Below are 21,277 nucleotides of genomic sequence, written 5' to 3' on the forward strand. Positions count from 1 at the left end.
TCTCATACTTGAAGCTACTGCTTGGCTGGGTCCTGTTGTAAACTAGACGAACACTCATCATCACTCCTAGATACTCCTGCTCATATGATCCACTTACCAGAGTTTCTGTCTGGACATCTTCAACCAAGCTAGTAGTACACTTAGAACCCCAGAGTACCATAACCTTCAGATACTGCTTTCAGGGGCAGTCTCCATAGCAGATTAGCTCTCCTAGTTCTGGTTTCTTTCTTTTCCCTACCAGCATGCCTCCAGATGGAGCCAGCCTGACAGAAAACACATCTGGCTATTGCATTTATGTTTACTTATTCCTGATCTAGCAGAGAAGCTTGACTTAGAAGTGCCATGCCTCTCAAATTGAATATATCCATTTCATATCTACTTCTATCCCTGCATTGGCTTGGCTCTAGCTTTATCCCTCTAGACTCTGCTACAAATTCCTATCCCTGGTTTCCATTTATGTTATTTAGGGTTAAAATGACTGAGGTATAATGACTAATAAGCGTTTGGCTGATTGGTAATTGGCATTCTATTTATCTCCAGCAAATTTCATGGACAGGTGGAATTTGTTTATTATACAGCTATTTATTATAGAGAAAGTACGGGAAAGAGACTGACCAAACACTGTAATTAATGTGCTATATGTATAGATGTTTTATTATATAAAATTAGTTTTATTATACAAAGGGGCTGGGATAGAGCAAAATAACCAACCAAAATCTACAGTAGACCTTCAGTTCCCCTCTGCTCTTTATCCAGGGCTTCCCTCTCTGTTCTTTACTTCAAGATAGGTTAGGAGAAAAAAAAGATGATAGTAATAAGGATGGGGAACAAAGGTATTCTAAGACTCAAAAGCTTTCATTGGCTCAAAAGACAGATCAGGCCAGTGCAGTGGCTCATGCCTGTAATCCTAGCACTTTGGGAGGCCAAGATGGGTGGATCACCTGAGGTAGGGAGTTCCAGACCAGCCTGGCCAACATGGTGAAACCCCGTCTGTACTAAAAATACAAAAATTAGCTGAGTGTGGTGGCACGACCTGTAGACCCAGCTACTGGGGAGGCTGACGCACAAGAATCGCTTGAACCTGGGAGGTGGACGTTGCAGTGAGCCAAGATTGCACCACTGCACTCCAGCCTGGGAGATAGAGCAAGACCCTGTCTTAAAAAAAAAAAAAAAAAAAAAAAAAAAAAAAAAAAAAAAAAAAAAAAAAGGTCAAAGTCCTTTCACAAAGAAAAGGGCATCACTATGTTGCAATCTCTCACTGCTCTACCTCCTGGTTAGATAACCATCCTTATCTATAAACTGAAGTGGTAAAATAGTTAAAATAGTTTCCTTGATCAAAATCTAAATCTGTTCTCATGGTATTTTCCCCTGTGTACTGCATCAAATGCTGCCAAGAAACTTAGGGACAGGGGGTTTATCATAATTCTTTGGGTTTATCATAATTGTTTTTCTTTTCACAATGCATATACACCAGGAGAGGGTTTATCATCATTCTTAATCAATGAACACATCATTGATAAAGAAATCTATCAGAGAAAAAACTGACAGCAAGAGGTATTATCACCCACACTTCCTGCCAGAAACTGTATTGCCTCTGGGAACTCACAGCATACCAAAATCCAAATCCTTCTTTGTAATCGTTTCTATAAAACATTGTTTCTAAAAGTTTTGCCTAAGACATCACTTCCTTTTTGCAGAACACCTTCATAGCCAATTTTCTTCAGTCCAGTTCAAGAAACATATTATATACCTCCTATTTCTTAGGCACTGTATTAGGTACTAGCAGAGAAAGATGAATAGGACACAGTCCTTGGCCTCAAGGGAGTTACAATCTAGTACAAAAGATTCAGTAGCAGATAATTTAATATAACAGAGAAGTGCTAGTAGAGGGAGGCAGAGAATACCCCAGGAATAGAGATGAAAGGCTTTTAGCCCTACCTGGAGCTTTAGAAAAGACTTCTTGGGGAAGAAGCCTACACTGGGTATTGGAGGATAAAAAAGAGCTGCATGTAAGAACAACAGAAAAGTGGTTCAAGGAGGAAGAGCACAAGCACAAGTTCCTGGGAGTAAAACAAGATGCTCTACTGGTAGAGCCAGAGAACTCAGTACGACTGGAGGCCAACTGCAAGCAAGAGGAGCAGCTGCTGGAGGGGAAGGCAGGGCCCTGGCTGGAGGTACTCAATCATTCCATAATTTTATTCATGCCTTTCTTTTGAGGAGAAAGGGCCCAGTGATATTTTACACACATAGTAGTCTTTTATGAATGGGTGTATTTTAATTGTCTTTTAATTGTATGAATGCATGTATTTTCATACGTCCATTTCATGAATGGATATCATTTATTTTGTCAATCTCCTCACACTTTATTTTTTTATAAATAATGCTACAACACATGTTCTTCCATATACGTTTTTAGAGTTCCCAAAGTATATTTCCAGGTAAAAGATATGAGATATATCTATATCTATATATCATAATATAAACCATATTATGTATGTGTCCTATCATATATATCCAATATATTATAAACAATATGATTTATAATATATATCAATATAGATATATATTATATATATTATATATATATTATATATATATTACATATTATATATATATATGTTTTTTTTTGAGACAGACTCTCACTCATTCTGTTGCCCAGGCTGGAGTGCAATGGCATGATCTCGGCTCACTGCAACCTCCATCTCCCAGGTTCAAGTGATCATCATGCCTCAGCCTCCCAAGTAGCTGGGATTACAGGTGCACACCACCACACTCAGCTAATTTTTGTATTTTTAGTACAGACAAGGTTTCACCACATTGGCCAGGCTGGTCTAGAACTCCTGACTTCAAGGGATCTGCCTGCCCTGGCCTCCCAAAGTGCTGGATTACAGGCATGAGCCACTGTGCCTGGCCAGAAAATATATATTTTATTTACTTATAAAAATAAAATGTCTATTTTTTTCAAAATAAAATAGATAACAAATTGCCCTTCAGAAAGTTTACTCTGATTGGCTTTCCTATAAACAGTATATGAAAATTCCCATTTCTTCATATAGGCAAACACTGGATATCGTGAATCTTTTAAAATTGAACAGATCAAACAACATCATTATTTTCATTCTATTTCATCGATTATCAGTTAGATTGAGGGTCTTTTCATTTTTTTGTCATTTGTATTTCTTCTTTTGTGAACTACTGTATTACATATACTTTATCCATTATTTATCGAATATTTGCATAGAAGTCTTTTTTTCTTAAATTTCTACCTGAAAAAATTAGTTTTCTCACCACACTAAGAAGTACTATCTGATTACCTGTTTTACCGGAGGTGGTTCCTGCTTGCTCACATCAATACGTGGTAAATCAGTGATTCCAAACTTCTCTTTGTAATACCGTCGAGTAAATGGATCACAATCATAAATGAAGAAAGTTCTCCCAAGGATAGTGAGTGACTTCCCAACAATGAAGTCTTTAGCAGTATACCATTCCAACACTTCTTGGTCAGAGATTTCTAGCACACACTGAGGGAAGTTCTCTAATATAAGATGGTGTTAGAGAGAAAAGAAGAAGGAATGAGTGTGTCAAGAAAGACTTGACACACAACAGCCAGGCATTCTTGAGAACCTGAGGAAGTGCAGTCTTTTGCTCTGGTCAAGAGTCAGGGTCTCCCCTACATTCCCACTAGAACACTTGGCTGTGTATTTCCATCTGTTGATAGGACACATACATAATATGGTTTTTGTGAAGTCTCTCTCCCATATTCAGCTCAAACTATCACTATAAATCACTAATTTTAGCAAATTAATGCTTAAAATAAATCGCTACAGGAGGAAAGAACAAATGTCCTTCTATATGTATAAAGTCTTAGGTCTAGGAAAGATCCAAGTCATTTAGCTCAAATCCCCACCCATTTATCCATTCATCCAACAATTACTAGTGACCACCTACATCATGTACTAGGTGCACTGCTGAATACTGGGATTACGATAATTAACACTGTAGATACAATTCCTGACTTCATGGAGAAAATACTCTGTTTGGGGAGACAGACACTAAAAAATTATATAAATAATGGTTTCATTTCGGGTTGTAATCACTGCTATTAGGACAGTGTAAGCTAGTCCTGGAGACAGGGGGCAGGGACAGTCAATGAGATGATGACAACAATCTATTCATGTGGGAATAAATAATTTCCAAATGTAGAATCAATCTTGCATTTGTGGAATAATTCCAGTCTTGTCTTACTGTTTCATGAGAACTAAGGATTAACTTGTTCAAGATTGATTACCTGCAGCCTGGCATCCAAGGAAATCTTAAGAGTCAATCAGTTCTAGTAGAGTGCCACATCTTATAGTTGTAACCACAAAGCTTTGGCACAGAACCCTGATCACAAGGGGGATGAAAAGTAGGCTGATGTTCTCCTAACTGGTAATTACTGAGATTGAAAAACTGGAATAAGGCTAAGTTTCTGCTATAACAGGCATAAAAGTTTGAACTCCAGCCCTTGATCATGGCAAATGAGGGCTTGGTATTTCCCTAATAATGCATCTTATTAATAACAGCTCTATAGTCCAAGGGATCTGTCTCCCTATGTCTATTCCCAACCCTACTACCTCCCTTTGAGCTTCCCCAGGAAGTGATGGGCAATGGGGGACATAGCTTGTGATTATATGAACTTCCCTTAGTATACAATATTCCAGGAGATCTGGTATATGTGTGTGCGCTGTCCAGCCATCTGCCTTTGTTTGCTCAACAAATTATTTTTTCATATAATGCTGGATCAGGTTTACTGATATTTTGTTTAGGATTTTTGCATATATCTTCTTAAGTGAGAATGACTGTAGTTTTTCTTTCTCATGGTGACTTTGGTTTCACTGGCCTTTTTAAATGAAAGAATTAAGAAGTTCTTCTCTCTAAAAGGGTTTGTGTTAAGCTTAGAATTACTTGTTCTTTAAATGTTTGTCAAAAATCATCTGTAAGATTATCTGGACTGCTGGATTTTTTGTGCGAAATGTTTAAACTAATCTATTTCTTTAATGGTTGAAGATATTTGGTTTTCTATTTCTTCATAAACAAGTTATACTTTTTTAAAACTTTGCTCATTTTGGCCGGGCACGGTGGCTCACGCCTGTAATCTCAGCACTTTGGGAGGCTGAGGCGGGCGGATCAAAACCATGCTGGCTAACACGGTGAAACCCCATCTCTACTAAAAATACAAAAAAAAAATTAGCTGGGTGTGGTGGCAGGGACCTGTAGTCCCAGCTACTCAGGAGGCTGAGGCAGGAGAATGGTGTGAACCCGGGAGGCAGAGCTTGCAGTGAGCCGAGATCAGGCCACTGAACTCTAGCCTGGGCGACAGAGCGAGACTCCGTCTCAAAGACAAAAACAAACAAAACAAAACAAATAAAAACAAAGAAACACAAACAAAACAAAGAAAAAACTTTGCTCATTTTACCTAAGTTTTTAAATTTATTGGCATAAAGTTGTATTATTATTTTATTTTATGTTTAATGGCTATGGCACTTTAAAGAATGCTTTTTTTTTTTTGAGACAGACTTGCTCTGTTGCCCAGCCTGGAGTGCACTGGCACGATCTCGGCTCACTGCAACCTCTGCCTTCCAGGTTCAAGCAATTCTCCTGCCTCAGCCTCCCAAGTAGCTAGGACTACAGGCGCCCGCCACCAGGCCGGGCTAATTTTTGCATTTTTAGTAGAAATGGAGTTTCACACCGCATTAGCCAGGCTGGTCTTGAACTCCTGACCTCAAGTGATCCGCCTGCCTTGGCCTCCCAAAGTGCTGGGATTACAGGTGTGAGCCACTGCGCCCAGCCACTTCTTTCATTTTTAATATTGTGTATATGTGCCTTCTTTTGTTTATCCCTTCATAAATCTTGTCTATAGTTTGTCACTTTATTAGTCCTTTCAAGGAGATGACTTTTGACTTGACAAATCTTCTCTGTTACCTTTGTTTTCAATTTCATTATTTTCAGGCTATTTTATGATTTCCTTCTTTTAATTTCTTAATATTTTAATTTTTAAATTCTTTAGATTTCTAACTTTTTAAGAAATATTCCTAACTTATTGTCATCTTTCTCCTTTCTTAAGTAAGCATTTAAAGCTATAAATTTTCCTCCAAGTATATCTTTTTTTAAGAGTTTTTGCTACCATTCAGTTCTAGGTATTTTCTGACAATATTTTTTTTTAACTCATGGGTTATTTGAAAATATGTTTTTCAATTTCCAAATACATGGTTTTTTTTATGTTATATTTCCAAAATTGACTTCTAACTTAATTTTGTTGAAAATTGGGTGTTGGGTAAGTATATATATATTTATTAAATGAATAATAATATTATTCAAGTCTTATACATGTTTATTGGTTTGTCTTTTTGATCTAACAACTATTGAAAGAAATGTTTTAATGGCTCCCACTATTATGGTGTATTTTTCCAGTCTCATTGAATAATGGTGCTACAGATTTTTCTTATATTTTGAATCCATGTTATTACTGCATTCAAGTTTAGAATTATTATATTTTCCTAGTAAATAAAATATTCTTGCAATAGGTAATGATCCTCTTCATCTCAATCAAAGCTTTTTGCCCAAATGTCTATTTGTATTATACTAATATAGCTTCATCAGTTGTTTTATACCTCATCAGTTTCTTTTGCTATTTATTTGTCTTTTTAAAGATATTTGCCTATATCTTAAGTATGTTTTTGAAAACGCTTTTATATATTGTTCATGGGAGGGTAAATGAGTTCAACCACCATGGAAAGCAGTGTGGTGATTCCTCAAAGACCTAAACACAGAACTACCCGTTCGACCCAGCAATCACATTACTGGGTATATCCCCAAAGGAATATAAATCATTCTATCATAAAGAAACGCAAGCGTATGATCACTGCAGCACTATTCACAATAGCAAAGACATAGAATCAACCTAAATGCCCATCAATGACAGATTGAATAAAGAAAATGTGGTATATATACACCATGGAATACTATGCAGCCATAAAAAAGAATGAGATCATGTCCTGTGCAGGAACATGGATGCAGCTGAAGGCCATTATCTTTAGCAAACTAATGCAGGAACAGAAAATAAAGTACCACATTTCTCACTTATAAGTGGAAGCTAAATGATGAGAGCACATGGACACATGGGAGGGAACAATACACACTGGAGTCTATTGGAGGGTGAAGGGTGGGAGGAGGGAGAAGATCAGAAAAAATCACTGATGGGTGTTAGGCTTAGTACCTGGGAGATAAAATAATCTGTACAACAAACCTGCATGACACAAGCTCACTCATAAAACAAACCTGCACATGTACCCCTGAACTTAAAAGTTAAAAAAAAATTTTCAAAACTTGTTATATATTTAATCCTATCACCCTTTCCTATGCTATTACTGTAATACATTTCAGTTCTACTTTGATATTTTTAACTCTCACAAATTCAATATTGTTCTTTTAATTTGTATAGTTAATGATTATTTAGATTTATCCTACTTTGCTATTTTCTTTATTCACGACTTTTTGTATCTTAGACTTTACTTCTGCATTCATTTTCTTTCCACTTGAAGTATACTCTAGAATTTTCCCAGTAAGGGTCTGCTGCTAGTAAAATCTGTTTTGTTTGCCTGGAAATGTATTTCACCGTCTTCCTGAAAGACAGTTTCTCTAGGCATTAAATTCTATTTTTTTCTCAGCACTCTGAAGATATTATTTTACTGTCTTCTGGTAATCACTGTTGCTACAGAAGTCAGTTGTCATTCTAACTTCCATCTGGTATGGGTTACCTTTTTCTTTGGAGCTGCTTTCATGATGTTTTTGAATCTAGTGTTCTTACATTTGACTATGACATATCTAGATAGGAATTTATATTTTTACAACTTTACTGAGGTGTAATTGACTACAATAAGCTGCACATTTTTTGGAGTATACAAATTTGATGTTGCTTGACATATGTATTTACCCATGAAACCATCATTACAATCAAAATAATAAACATCCAATCACATCCAAAAGTCTCCTCATGACCTTTTATAATCTAACTCTCCTTCTCACCATCCTTACGCAATCACTGATCTATTTTGCTTATTTATATTGTATTTTCAATAATTTTACACCAATGGAATTATATGGCATGTATTTTTGTCTGAATTCTTTCTCTTAGCATAGTTACTTTGAGATTCATTCATGTTGTTTCATACATCAATAATTGTTTTATTTTTTAGTAGTATTCCAAAGTACTGATATACAATAATTGTTTACTCACTAACTGTTGATAGACATTTGCATTCTTTCCAGCTTTTGGCTATTATTAAAAAAGCTGCCATAAACATTCACATAAGTTTCTGTGTGGACATATGTTTTCCTTTCTCTTGGCAAATACCCAAGAAAAGAATGGCTGGTTTGTATGGTAGATACATGTGCAATTTTAAAAAACAAACTGTCAGCCGGGCACGGTGGCTCATGCCTGTAATCTCAGCACTTCGGGAGGCCAAGGCGGGTGGATCACGAGGTCGGGAGATTGTGAAACCCCGTCTCTACTAAAAATACAAAAAATTAGCTGGGCATAGTGGTGGGCACCTGCAGTCCCAGCTACTCGGGAGGCTGAGGCAAGAGAATGGTGTGAACCCGGGAGGCAGAGCTTGCAGTGAGCCAAGACTGCGCCACTGCACTCCAGCCTGGGCGACAAAGCGAGACTCCGTCTCAAACAAACAAACAAACAAACAAAACCTGTCACGCTATTTTTCAAAGTGGTTATTTCAGTTTACCTTCCACTAGCAGTGTGTGAAATTTTCAGCTGCTTCACATCCTTGTCAACACTTGGTATGGTCAGTCTTTTTAATTTTGGACATTCTAGTGGGTATACAGTAGTATCTTACATGGTTTTAATTTGCATTTCTCTAATAAGTAACTATGGTAAATATCTTTTTGTGTGCTAACTTGTCACACATGCATACTTTTGGTGAGGTATCTATTCTAATCCTTTACCTATTTTTTATTTGGGTTGTTTTACTAAGTTTTAAGAGCCACTTTATATATCCTATGACAAGTACCTTGTCAAATATGTTTTACAAATATTTTTCCCAATCTTTAGCTTTTCCTTTCACCTTCCTAACAGTGTCTTTTGAAAAGCAAAACTTTTATTATTTATGTATTTATTTTTAAATTTTAGACTCGGGGGTACATGTACAGGTTGGTTGCACAGCTATATTCCATGATGCTGAAGTTTGAGCTATTGATCCTGTCACCCAAATAGTGAACAGAGTACCTGATAGGTAGTTCTTCAACCCTTGTCCCTCTCCCTTACTTCTTCCTTTTGGAGTCCCCAGTGTCTATTGTTCCTGACTTTGTGTCCATGTGTACCCAATGTTCTGTTTCTGTGTTAATTCACTTAGTATAATGGCCTCTACCTGCATCCACGTTGCTGCAAAGAATATGATTTTATTTTTTATGGTCATATAGTATTCCATGGTGTATATGTACCATTAACACATTTTCTTTATCCAATCCACCAGTAATGGGCACCTGGGTTGATTCCATGTCTTTGCTATTGTGAACAGTGCTGCAATAAACATGAATGCAAGTATCTTTTGGATAGAACAATTTATTTTCTTTTGGGTATATACCCAATAATGGGGTTGGTGTAGTTCTATTTTTGGAGAAATCTCCAAACTGCTTTCCTCAGGGGCTGAACTAGTTCACATTCCCGCCAACAGTGTATAAGCATTCCATTTTCTCTGCAACCTTGACAACATCTGTTATTTTTTGACTTATTAATAATAGCCATTCTGACTGGTATGATTGCATCCCTCTGATGATTAGTGATGTTGGGCATTTTTAAAATGTTTGTTGTCCATTTGTATGTTTTCTTTTGAGAAGTGTCTGTTCATGTCCTTTGCCTACTTTTCAATGGGGTTATTTGTTTTTTTTCTTGTTGATTTAAGTTCCTTATAGATTCTGGATATTAGACATTTGTCAAATGCATTGTTTCAAATATTTTCTCCCATTCTGTAAGCTATTTCCTCTGTTGATAGTTTCTTTTGCTATGCACAAGCTCTTTAGTTTAATTAGGTCCCAGTTCTCAATTTTTGCTTTTATTACATTTGCTTTTTTTTTTCCCTGCTCTGAGACAGGGTCTCACTCTGTCGCCCAGGTCTATGACCCATTGGGGGTTAACTTTTATGTATGGTGAGGTAAGGGTTGAAGTTTATTTATTTATTTACTTTTGCATAGGCTATTGAATTGTTCCAGCACCTTTTGTTAAAAAGACAATCATTTCTCCACCAAATTGCTTTTTTACCTTTGTCAAAAATCAAATGACCTCATATGTGTGCATCTATTTCTGGACAATTTGTTGTATTTCATTGATCTGTATGTTGATCTCATCAGATTGTGAAGTCTTTGAGATATGGGGCTTATAGTAGTTTCAGATCTCCATTGCCTAGCACGGTGTTTCCTTCATCTATATGGATGTTCGATTAATATTATTTGGATGACTGAGTGAGCCAATAAAGATGCACAGAAAGTGAGGAAAAACATTCACCTTTCTGGAACACTAAAGGTCTAAGGGGTGTTCAAGATTCATCTAACAGGCAAGGGCAAGATCAAACTATGAAAGCCAGTCTGAAGGATAACTAACATATTCAGACTTTCAGAACCTGGTTCCTTGGGTTCAAGAGCTGAGTAGAAAGCTTTTGGTAAGCCAAAAAATGTCCTGTTTTGACATTACCTGCCACCTATTGGTAATATACAATTGCCCTTGACAAAGAAATAACTTTCAGAATTTCTGATATTTTAACTCCATCCATTATAAATATATAATTTTGATTTATCTTAGCTACTTAAAAGGAGGCCCTGGTTGAGAGGACTTTTGAAAGTTACTCCCATAATTTCCTATTACTGTCTAATACAAACTCTCTGCCTAGCCACCATCACTTGGGCGCCCCCAAACATGCCATACTTGTTCCTAATTCCCAACCTTTGCTCTTGTTCTTCTTTCTAGTGTGCTCTTTGTTCTCTGCCATTCTAAATCTGAGTCTAATCCCAGCTCTTCCACAAAGACTTCTTTAGTTTTTCAGGCCCACACGTTTCTCCTTCTGACCTCGGTCTGCATGACTTAACTAATTACATAATCAGATAATCTGGCATACTAGTGTTATTACTTAACAGCTTTGTGTATTTTATATGCCTTGTCTTCTTAATGACACTAGAAATGACTGAAAGATAGGATTCTAGGAATGGGAGTTACATTTTGTCCTCCATAGCATTTAGCATGTGAAATGGTTCCCATAGCAGATTATTTACCTCTTGTTTAATTGAGTTTAATAAAAATCACCCATTGGATAAATGCCTTTGAGAGTCAACTAGACATTCTTTTAACATTACCATTCTAGTTAAAGGAATTATGTAGCTGATGGGAACATAGCCTTTTCTGTACCTCATGACTGATACCTTTTTTTCTTTTTTTGAGATGGAGTCTTGCTCTGTTGCCCAGGCTGAAGTGAAGTGGCGCAATCTCCACTCACTGCAGCCTCTGTCTCCCGTCTTCAAGCAATTCTCCTGCCTCAGCCTCCTAAGTAGCTGGGACTACAGGCACCTGCCACCATGCCCAGGTAATTTTTGTATTTTTTAGTAGAGACGGGGTTTCACCATGTTGGCCAGAGTGGTCTCGAACTCCTGACTTCAGGTGATCCTCCCACCTTGGCCTCCCAAAGTGATGGGATTATAGGCTTTAGCCACAGCGACAGCCTGTTTCCTACTTTTTTAAAAATTTTTTAAAATTTTTTTATTATTATACTTTAGGTTTCAGGACATAGGCGTGGGCAAGGACTTCATGTCTAAAACACCAAAAGCAATGGCAACAAAAGCCAAAATTGACAAATGGGATCTAATTAAACTAAAGAGCTTCTGCACAGCAAAAGAAACTACCATTGGAGTGAACAGGCAACCTACATAATGGGAGAAAATTTTTGCAACCTACTCATCTGACAAAGGGCTAATATCCAGAATCTACAATGAACTCAAACAAATTTACAAGAAAAAAACAAACAACCCCATCAAAAAGTGGGCAAAGGACATGTTTCCTACTTTTTAAAAGAACCCTATATATGTCACCAGGCTGCCTCTCCATGCAACTTTGATAAAAAAATTTTTAATTGGGAAATTATAGAAGAGGATAATTATATATGAAGTTTTCAATATAGGTCACATTGATAAGGCAGAGACAAACCTGGAATCTGTCATTTAAAGGGATTTAGTTTCAGTGAGACTTTTCATGCCACCTTGAATATATTCCTATGCATTTTCTTTATCTATTGTAAATCTAATGTTTGTTAGCTCCGAACTGCATGGATTTTAGGCTTGTTTAAGCATTCTGAAAGGCCAAAATTAGTACATTAGTCCCATTGTCATTGAACTCTAAGACGGTTCTGTAGAGAACTGATTATAAGAATATGTATAGTAGGTAAAAGCCAAACTATGTTGAACTAGGGCACAGATCTAGTTGTTTCTACTTGAGAATACAAGCTGAATTAGCAGTTATTTTCATTTTTTAAAAAAAATATATAATATAAACTTTCCTAATTCTAAAATGATGACAATTTTCACTCCCTTTTATCCTTTTCCCCAATCTCATTCTCCTCTCCTCACATGCAATCATTCTAATGCAGCTATGTGACTGAATGTGTCCTATGTGTACTATGTTTTGCATGTGTTATAGCACTATACATCTAATTTTATGTATTTTTTCCTACACAGCACTATGTTTTTAAGATTCATCCACTTGCTTTCTGTGTACATCTTGTTTACTGCTTCTAACCACTGTATATTAATCAAAATGTACCTTCACTACATTTTGCTTATCCATTCTCTCAATGATGGAAACCTCCAACTCCTTGCCCACAAATAATACTGCATTTTTCATAAAAAAGCACTGTGCAAGCGAAGCAATACGTACGGACACGTTGAATTTAGCCTCAGACTACACGTGTATTTATAACCTCTAATGCAGACAAACTTCTTGCTCAATACCTGAAAATTTTTTTTTTTTTTTTTTTTTTTTGAGATGGAGTCTCGCTCTGTCGCCCAGGCTGGAGTGCAGTGGTGCAATCTTGGCTCACCGCAACCTCCACCTCCCGGGTTCAAACAATTCTCCTGCCTCAGCCTCCTGAGTAGCTGGGACTACAGGTGCGCACCACCACGCCCAGCTAATTTTTTGTATTTTTAGTAGAGATGGGGTTTCACCATGTTAGCTAGAATGGTCTCGATCTCCTGACTTCATGATCCAGCTGCCTTGGCCTCCCAAAGTGCTGGGATTACAGGCGTGAGCCACCGTGCCAGGCCCCAATACCTGAAATTTCTTATATCCTAATTCCCAAAAAATATAGTAAAAAAGAAAAAAAAATCAATGAACACATTTACAGAATTCTGTCAGCCACCCAAACATGACAGCTGTCAGTCATTACATGTGACCAAGATGACATTATTCTAAGAGAAATGTAAAAACTACTAAGACAATAACTAAAGCAAGCCTACTCATCCCAGGAAATAGTGAACAGCAGGTATTTGCTGCCATTTTGTTGCACTGCCACTCCCAAACATGGTAGGTAACTTTTTTTCTTTTTCTTGAGATGGGATCTCATCTGTTGCCCAGGCTGGAGTACAGCAACACAATCACAGCTCACCGCAGCCTCGACCTCCCAGGCTCAGATGATCCTCCCACCTCAGCCTCCCAAGTAGCTGGGAATACAGGTGTGCGGCACCAAGCACGGCTAATTTTTGTATTTTTTGTAGAGGGCGGGGTTCATCACGTTGCCCAGGCTGGTCTCAAACTCCTGGGCTCAAGCAATCCACCCACCTCAGTCTCCCAAAGTGCTGGGATTACAGGAGTGAGCCACCATGCCCAGCCCATGCTAGGTAATTTTAAACCAGCAAAGAATGAGCTGGGTTTGACATAATGGACCTCACCTCTATGAGTCACAGACATGCCTTTTCCAATCTCAAGTTAAACCACATAGAAACTTCCTGTTTAGGAAGTAGTTGAAGTGAGAAGCAAAGTCAGGAAAGCATATAAAGAAAAGCTAAGCTTTCATTCATATCCTTGAATGAAAACAAGCCTGTTTGAAAAATGCATTAAAAATCTAATATTAAATTGTTTCAGTTCAGAAACCTTGCTCTGCTGCACTTTAAATAAATCTCCCACTGCTGTTTTGGTTTTGTTTCCTTGACCTGGGTACCAGACTGTCTTGGGGGCATGCCTGGACCAAGGGGCAAGTAAAGGAGGAAAGCTGTGGGAAGCCATTTTCTGAGCATCTAAGCAAAAATAGCTAGAGGCTTCCAAGTATAAACGAATTTTGCATACTGATTAAGTAACTCCTTTAAGAACCTAAAAACATCCCAAGTAACAGAGAATAAACTGAATCAAACATACTTGCATTTTCCACCAAAACTTTGGGCATACGCCGGCGGTTCATTAGGAGTGGGAAAGGATCTCTCCCGTCATTCCGTTCGTGGACCTCTCGAATTTCCACCGTATCATCCATAAGATAGTAATGAATGATGTAGGTCCGACATTCACCATACATGCTGTCTGTATCATCCCAGATCGCATAGAATCGAAGGACCTTTGAAGAATCCAAAGTAGTGACTCAAGAATCTTAAAAGTAGGGAGTTCAACTTGGCTACTTTGGCAATTATGTATCAATGATGGAAAGATTAGCTGGAAAGACTATGAAGTAATTTCAGATGGGGTAAATTGAAAAAAAAAGAAATATTCATCAAACATACTAAAACATCTGAAATTATGTACTATATGTCAGCAGCTGGAAATAATTAAATAATAGGATTATAAGTTTGTGCCAAAAAAGAAGAGCTCACTTTGATCCAAAATATTAGTCAGTGAAACAGAAGCTAAATTAAAAGAGCAATGAAGTTCTTTACATAGTGGTATATATATATTAATAAAGTTACATGTGAATATGGTTTATATATTAGTATAGAAAAAAATTTTTATTTATTAACCAGTCTTTTTTTGGTCCCATCAACACATATCTTCTAGCAATAATATAAACACAATCTGTTTTTTTTTTTGGCTAGGCTTCTTCAAATCATGGGAATAAACACAATCTTCAAATACAAAATAATAACAGATATATGACTGATATGAACAAAATCCTTAAAAGACCATGCTAGTGCTAGTTTACATTTTCTGAACTAAAAGGGGTTAAATGTCTAAAGAAAAGGAGCAGCAAAGAAGCGCTGAGGGTGATATCTTCCTTTTCTCTCTCCCTTTAGTACAGAAAGGGAAGGATTTAAATCTGCTTATACACATCAGCTCACAAGGGAGAGGATTAGGAAGGTTGGAACAGAGTTGGAAAATGCTCAGAACATTCTGGACTCCAATATTAATATAACATTTAACAAGGAAGCATCTGTAGTGGGGCTTCTGTGATATTAAACATTTTAACATTAGAACCTACATATATGCATATTTTTGAAATTTCCTAATAATCAATTTATGGTTTTGCAAAGGAGTCTATGAAATTAGCTCATTTTGGCCGGGCGTGGTGGCTCACGCCTGTAATCCCAGCACTTTGGGAGGCCGAGGTGGGCGGATCTCCTGATCCATCCTGGCTAACACGGTGAAACCCCGTCTCTACTAAAAATACAAAAAAATTAGCCGGGCGAGGTGGTGGGCGCCTGTAGTCCCAGCTACACGGGAGGCTGAGGCAGGAGAATGGCCTGAACCCCAGGGGCGGAGCTTGCAGTGAGCCGAGATTGCGCCACTGCACTCCAGCCTGGGTGAAAGAGCGAGACTCCTTCTCAAAAAAAAAAAAAAAAAAAGAAAGAAATTAGCTCATTTTAAGGGAAAGAAATTGTCAACTGGAAACGTAAGGTGGGAAGCAGATGTAGCTCAGGAATTGTTTTGAGATTTAAATGTTTGGTGAGATTCACAAAACAGCTCCACAACTCCACAATCTTCTTTGGATCTCCATATGAAATGTAGGCATTCCTGTACCTGTAACCCTTGATGAAAGCAGAAAGACAGTATTGTGTCCAAACAGTTCAATTATAGCTGTAATGTTTCAAAATAGTTACCAATACAGCTACCCAAACCTTTTGCCAATAAATATAGGTCACATTTGGAAATAAGTAAGCCTACTGTGGTTCCTATGTCACTTACCTGTTTGTCAAAGGTGAGAAATTGCTTGAGTTGATCAAAGTCTGATGGGGTGACATACTTACGAAGAGGCTGTTTTCGGAGTTCAGTGTAAGGATCAAGAACCATCTTCTCTGGTGGATTTAATTCAATTCCTTGGCTTTCTAAAAATACCTAAATAATTGAAAGTTAACAATAATCATCTTTCTTGGAGCTTTTTAGAGTAAGTTATAAACCGATGATATAAAAATAAGTGTATGGGCCAGGCACTGTGGCTCAGGCCTACAATCTCAGCACTTTGGGAGGCTGAGGTAGGAGGACTCCTGAAACGCAGGAGTTCACAACCAGCCTGAGCAACATAGTGAGACCCTGTTTCTACAAAAACATCTAAAAGTTAGACTGGTTTGATGGCATTTGCCTGCAGTCCAGGCCACTCAGGAGGCTGAAATGAGTGAGCTCAAGAGGTCAAGGCTGCAGTGAGCCATGATCATGACACTGCACTCCAGCCTGTGTCACAGCAAGACCCTGCCTCAAATAAAGAAAAAAAGAAAGAAAAAGTGTAATAATGATTTCTATGCCATTGCTCAAGTTAAACATTAGTTTGCTGCTTGAGCGCATGTAAGCTGTATTAAGTCTCCAACTGAGCCAACTCCATAATGCAGGTAGTAATTGAGAGTTACCTGAAGTATTTTATATTGTTATATTGCTAGGTATTTGCTAAGCTTGTTGGGAGGCACGATGGCAAAATAACTGCTTTTAAATAATTTAAATCAATCAAATTTAGTTAGGTGCCTGTAACAGAGTAAGTCTTAGGATTGCTTACTTTCATATATCTGGAACCTAACCATGGTTTCAAACAATATGTAATTCCTATTAGGTCTGGAGGCAAGCTGCACAATGGCCAAATTAGGCTGAAATCATATTCCCAATTTTCTAATTCACTTAAAACAAATACTGTATATAACTAAGTCCCTTCCCCTCACCAAAAAAGAAAAAAAAGAAAGCATACCCACTGGTTATATTAGACCAGAAAACGTTTTAGCAAAATAGGAAAGACAAACCAAGTGCTCAAATTTCACCAGACATTCCCGAAAGGGACAGTGAGAAAGCAAACAACTTGGAAAACATATTTCAGGATATTGTCCACAAAAACCTCCTCAACCTCGCTAGAGAGGCCAACAACCAAATTAAGGAAATACAAAGAATCCCTGCAAGATTCTATGCAAGGAGATCATCCCCAAGCCACATAATCATCAGATTTTCCAAGGTCAAAATGAAAGAAAGAATGTTAAAAGCAGCTACAGAGAAAGGGCAGGTCACGTACAAAGGGAACCCCATCAAGCTAACACTGGACTTCTCAGCTGAAACCCTGTAAGCCAGAAGAGATTGGAGGCCTACATTCAACATTCTTAAAGAAGAAAAATCTTCAACCAAGAATTTCATATCTAGCCAAACTAAGCTTCTTAGCAAAGGAGAAATAAGATCCTTTTCAGATAAGCAAATGCTGACAGAGTTCATTACCACCAGACTTGCCTTACAAGAGATCTTAAAAGGAGCACTAAATATGGAAAGCACTAAATATTGGCCATTATCAGCCAATACAAAACACACTTAAGTACACAGACCAGTGACACTATAAAGCCACCACACAAACAAGCCAGCATAATAACCAGCTAACAACACAATGATGGGATCAAATCTACACGTATCAACACTAATCTTAAATATAAATGGGCTAAAGGCCCCATTTAAAAGGCACAGAGGCCAGGCATGGTGGCTCATACCTGTAATCCCAGTACTTTGGGAGGCAGAGGTGGGTGGATCACTTGAGGTCAGGAGTTTAGGACCAGCTTGGCCAACATGGTGAAACCCCGTCTCTGCTAAAAAATACAAAAATTAGCCAGGCGTGGTGGTACACACCTGTAATCCCAGCTACTCAGGAGGCTGAGGCAGGAGAATCACTTGAGCCTGGAGGCAGAGTTTGCAGTGAGCTGAGATCACGCCGCTGCACACTAACCTGGGTGACAAAGTGATATTCTGTCTCAAAAACAAACAAACAAACAAACAAACAAACAAAAAAACCACAATGCAGAATAACAAGCCGGATAAAAAAGGAAGACCCAGTGGTATGCTGTCTTCAAGAGACCTATCTCACACGCAATGACACCCAAAGGCTCAAAATAAAGGGATAGGAAGAAAATCTACCAAGCAGATGGAAAATAGAAAAAAGCAGGGGTTGCAGTCCTAATTTCAGACAAAACAGACTTTAAACCAACAAAGATCAAAAAAGACAAAGAAGGGCACTGTTTAATGGTAAAGGATCCAACTCAACAAAAAAACCTAACTATGCTAAATACATATGCACCCAATACAGGAACACCCAGATTCATAAAGCAAGTTCTTAGAGAGCTACAATGAGACTTAGACTCCCACACAATAGCAGTGGGAGACTTTAACACTTCCCTGACAGTATTAAACAGATCACTGAGGCAGAAAATTAACAAAGATATTCAGGACCTAACTCAACATCGGACAAAATGGATCTGACCTACCTCTACAGAACCTACCACCCAAAAACAACAGAGTATACATTATTCTCACCACCACATGGCACAGATTCTAAAATCAACCACATAATCAAACAGAAAACAATTCTCAGGAAATGCAAAAGAACCAAAATCATAGCAAACACACTCCCAGACGACAGCATAATAAAAATAGAAGTCAAAACTAAAAAAACCACTCAAAACCACGCAATTACATGGACATTAAACAACTGTTCCTGAATGACTTCTGGGTAAATAATGAAATTAAGGCAGAAATCAAGAATTTCTTTGAAAGTAATGAAAACAAAGATACAACACACCAGAATCTCTGGGACACAGCTAAGGCAGTATTAAGACGAAAATTCATAGCACTAAACGCCCATGTCAAAAAGTTACATCTCAAATTAACAACCTAATATCACAACTGAAAGAACTACAGAAGCAAGAACAAATCAACCCCAAAGCTAGCAGAAGACAAGGAATAACCAAAATCAGAGCTGAACTGACAGAAATCAAGACACAAAAAACCATTCGAAAGATTAATGAATCCAGGAGTTGGTTTTTATTAAAAAGATAGGCCACTAGCTAGACTAATGTAGAAGAGAGAAGATCTAAATAAACACAATTAGAAACAACAAAGGGGATGGTACCACTGACCCCACAGAATTATAAGCAACCATCAGAGAATATTATGAACACTTGTATGCACACACACTAGAAAACCTAGAAGAGATGGATAAATTCCTGGACACATACACTCTCCCAAGACTGAACTAGGAAGAAACTGATTCCCTGAACAGACCAATAACAAGCTCTGAAATTGAAACAGTAATCAATAGACTATGAACAAAAAAAGGCCCAGGGCCAGAGGGATTCACAGCTGAATTCTACCAGATATACAAAGAAGAGCTGGTACTATTTTTTTTTTTTTTTTTTTTTTGAGATGGAGTCTTGCTCTGTCGCCCAGACTGGAGTGCAGTGGCACAGTCTTGGCTCACTGCAAGCTCTGCCTCCTGGGTTCATGCCATTCTCCTGCCTCAGCCCCCAAGTAGCTGGGACTACAGGCGCCTGCCACCACGCCTGGCTAATTTTTTGTATTTTTAGTAGAGACGGGTTTCACTGTGTTAGCCAGGATGGTCTCGATCTCCTGACCTCATGATCCACCTGCCTCAGCCTCCCAAAGTGCTGGGATTACAGGCGTGAGCCACCATGCCCGGCCAAGAGCTGGTACTATTCTTACAGAAAATATTCCAAAAAGTTGAGGAGGAGGGATTCCTCCCTAACTCATTCTATGAGGCCAGCATCATTCTGATATCAAAACCTGGCAGAGACATGACAGAAAAAGAAAACTTCAGGCCAATATATCTGATGAACATCAATGCAAATATCCTCAACAAAATATCTGCAAACTGAATCCAGAAGCACATCAAAAAGGTAATCCACCACAATTAAGTAGGCTTCATTTTCAGCATGCAAAGTTGGTTCAACATAAACAAATCAATAAATGTGATCCATCACATAAACAAAACTAGAGCTAGAAACCACATAATTATCTCAATAGCTATAGAAAAGACTTTGGGTAAAATTCAATATCCCTTAATGAGAAAAATTCTCAATAAACTAGGTAGGAGAGGTTCCAAGATGGCCAAATAGGAACAGCTCCAGTCTGAAGCTCCCAGCGTGAGCGACGCAGAAGACAGGTGATTTCTGCATTTCCAACTGAGGTACTGGGTTCATCTCACTGGGGTTTGTCAGACAGTGGGTGCAGTCCATGGAGCAGGGCAGGGCATTGCCTCACCTGGGAAGCACAAGGGGTCAGGGAATTCCCTTTCCTAGCAAACAGAAGCTGTGACAGATGGTATCTGGAAAATCAGGACACTCCCACCCTAATACCGTGCTTTTCTAACGGCCTTAGCAAATGGCACACCAGATTATATACCGCACCTGGCTGGGAGGGTCCCACACCCACAGAGCCTCTCTCACTGCTAGCACAGCAGTCTGAGATCGAACTGCAAGGTGGCAGCAAGGCTGGGGGAGGGGCGTCCACCATTGCTGAGGCTTGAGTAGGTAAACAAACTGGCTGGGAAGCTCGAACTGGGTGGGGCCCATGGCACCTCAAGGAGGCCTGCCTGCCTCTGTAGACTCCACCTCTGGGGGCAGGGCAGCGCTGAACAAAAGGCAGCAGAAACTTCTGCAGACTTAAACGTCCCTGTCTGACAGCTTTGAAGAGAGTAGTGGTTCTCCCAGCATGGAGTTTGAGATCTGAGAACAGACAGACTGCCTCCTCAAGTGGGTCCCTGACCCCCGGGTAGCCTAACTGGGAGACACCTCCCAGTAGGGGCCGACTGACACCTCATACAGCTGGGTGCCCCTCTGAGACAAAGCTTCCAGAGGAATGATCAGGCAGCAACATCTGCTGTTCAGCAATATTCGCTGTTCTGCAGCCTCCGCTGGTGATACCCATGCAAACAGGGTCTGAAGTGGACCTCCAGCAAACTCCAACAGACCTGCAGCTGAGGGTCCTGACTGTTAGAAAGAAAACTAACAAACAGAAAGGACGTCCACA

General features: G+C 38.6%; 1 protein-coding gene across 3 annotated transcripts in view; it reads right to left on the bottom strand.

Moving 5' to 3' along the window:
• EFHC1 (EF-hand domain containing 1) overlaps positions 1 to 21,277 on the bottom strand; it is a 74,248-nt gene that overhangs the window by 24,525 nt on the left and 28,446 nt on the right. For all 3 annotated transcript variants that reach the window (XM_030804274.1, XM_003254153.4, XM_030804275.1), the window contains 3 exons: positions 16,190 to 16,339; positions 14,438 to 14,630; positions 3,315 to 3,535 (listed from right to left, as the gene is read on the bottom strand). In XM_030804274.1, coding sequence (XP_030660134.1) covers positions 3,315 to 3,535; positions 14,438 to 14,630; positions 16,190 to 16,339 — 564 coding nt within the window. The remainder of the gene's footprint in view (positions 1 to 3,314; positions 3,536 to 14,437; positions 14,631 to 16,189; positions 16,340 to 21,277) is intronic.

This window comes from Nomascus leucogenys, chromosome 22a (genome assembly GCF_006542625.1).
Source record: "Nomascus leucogenys isolate Asia chromosome 22a, Asia_NLE_v1, whole genome shotgun sequence".
NCBI classification, from domain to species: Eukaryota; Metazoa; Chordata; class Mammalia; order Primates; family Hylobatidae; genus Nomascus; species Nomascus leucogenys.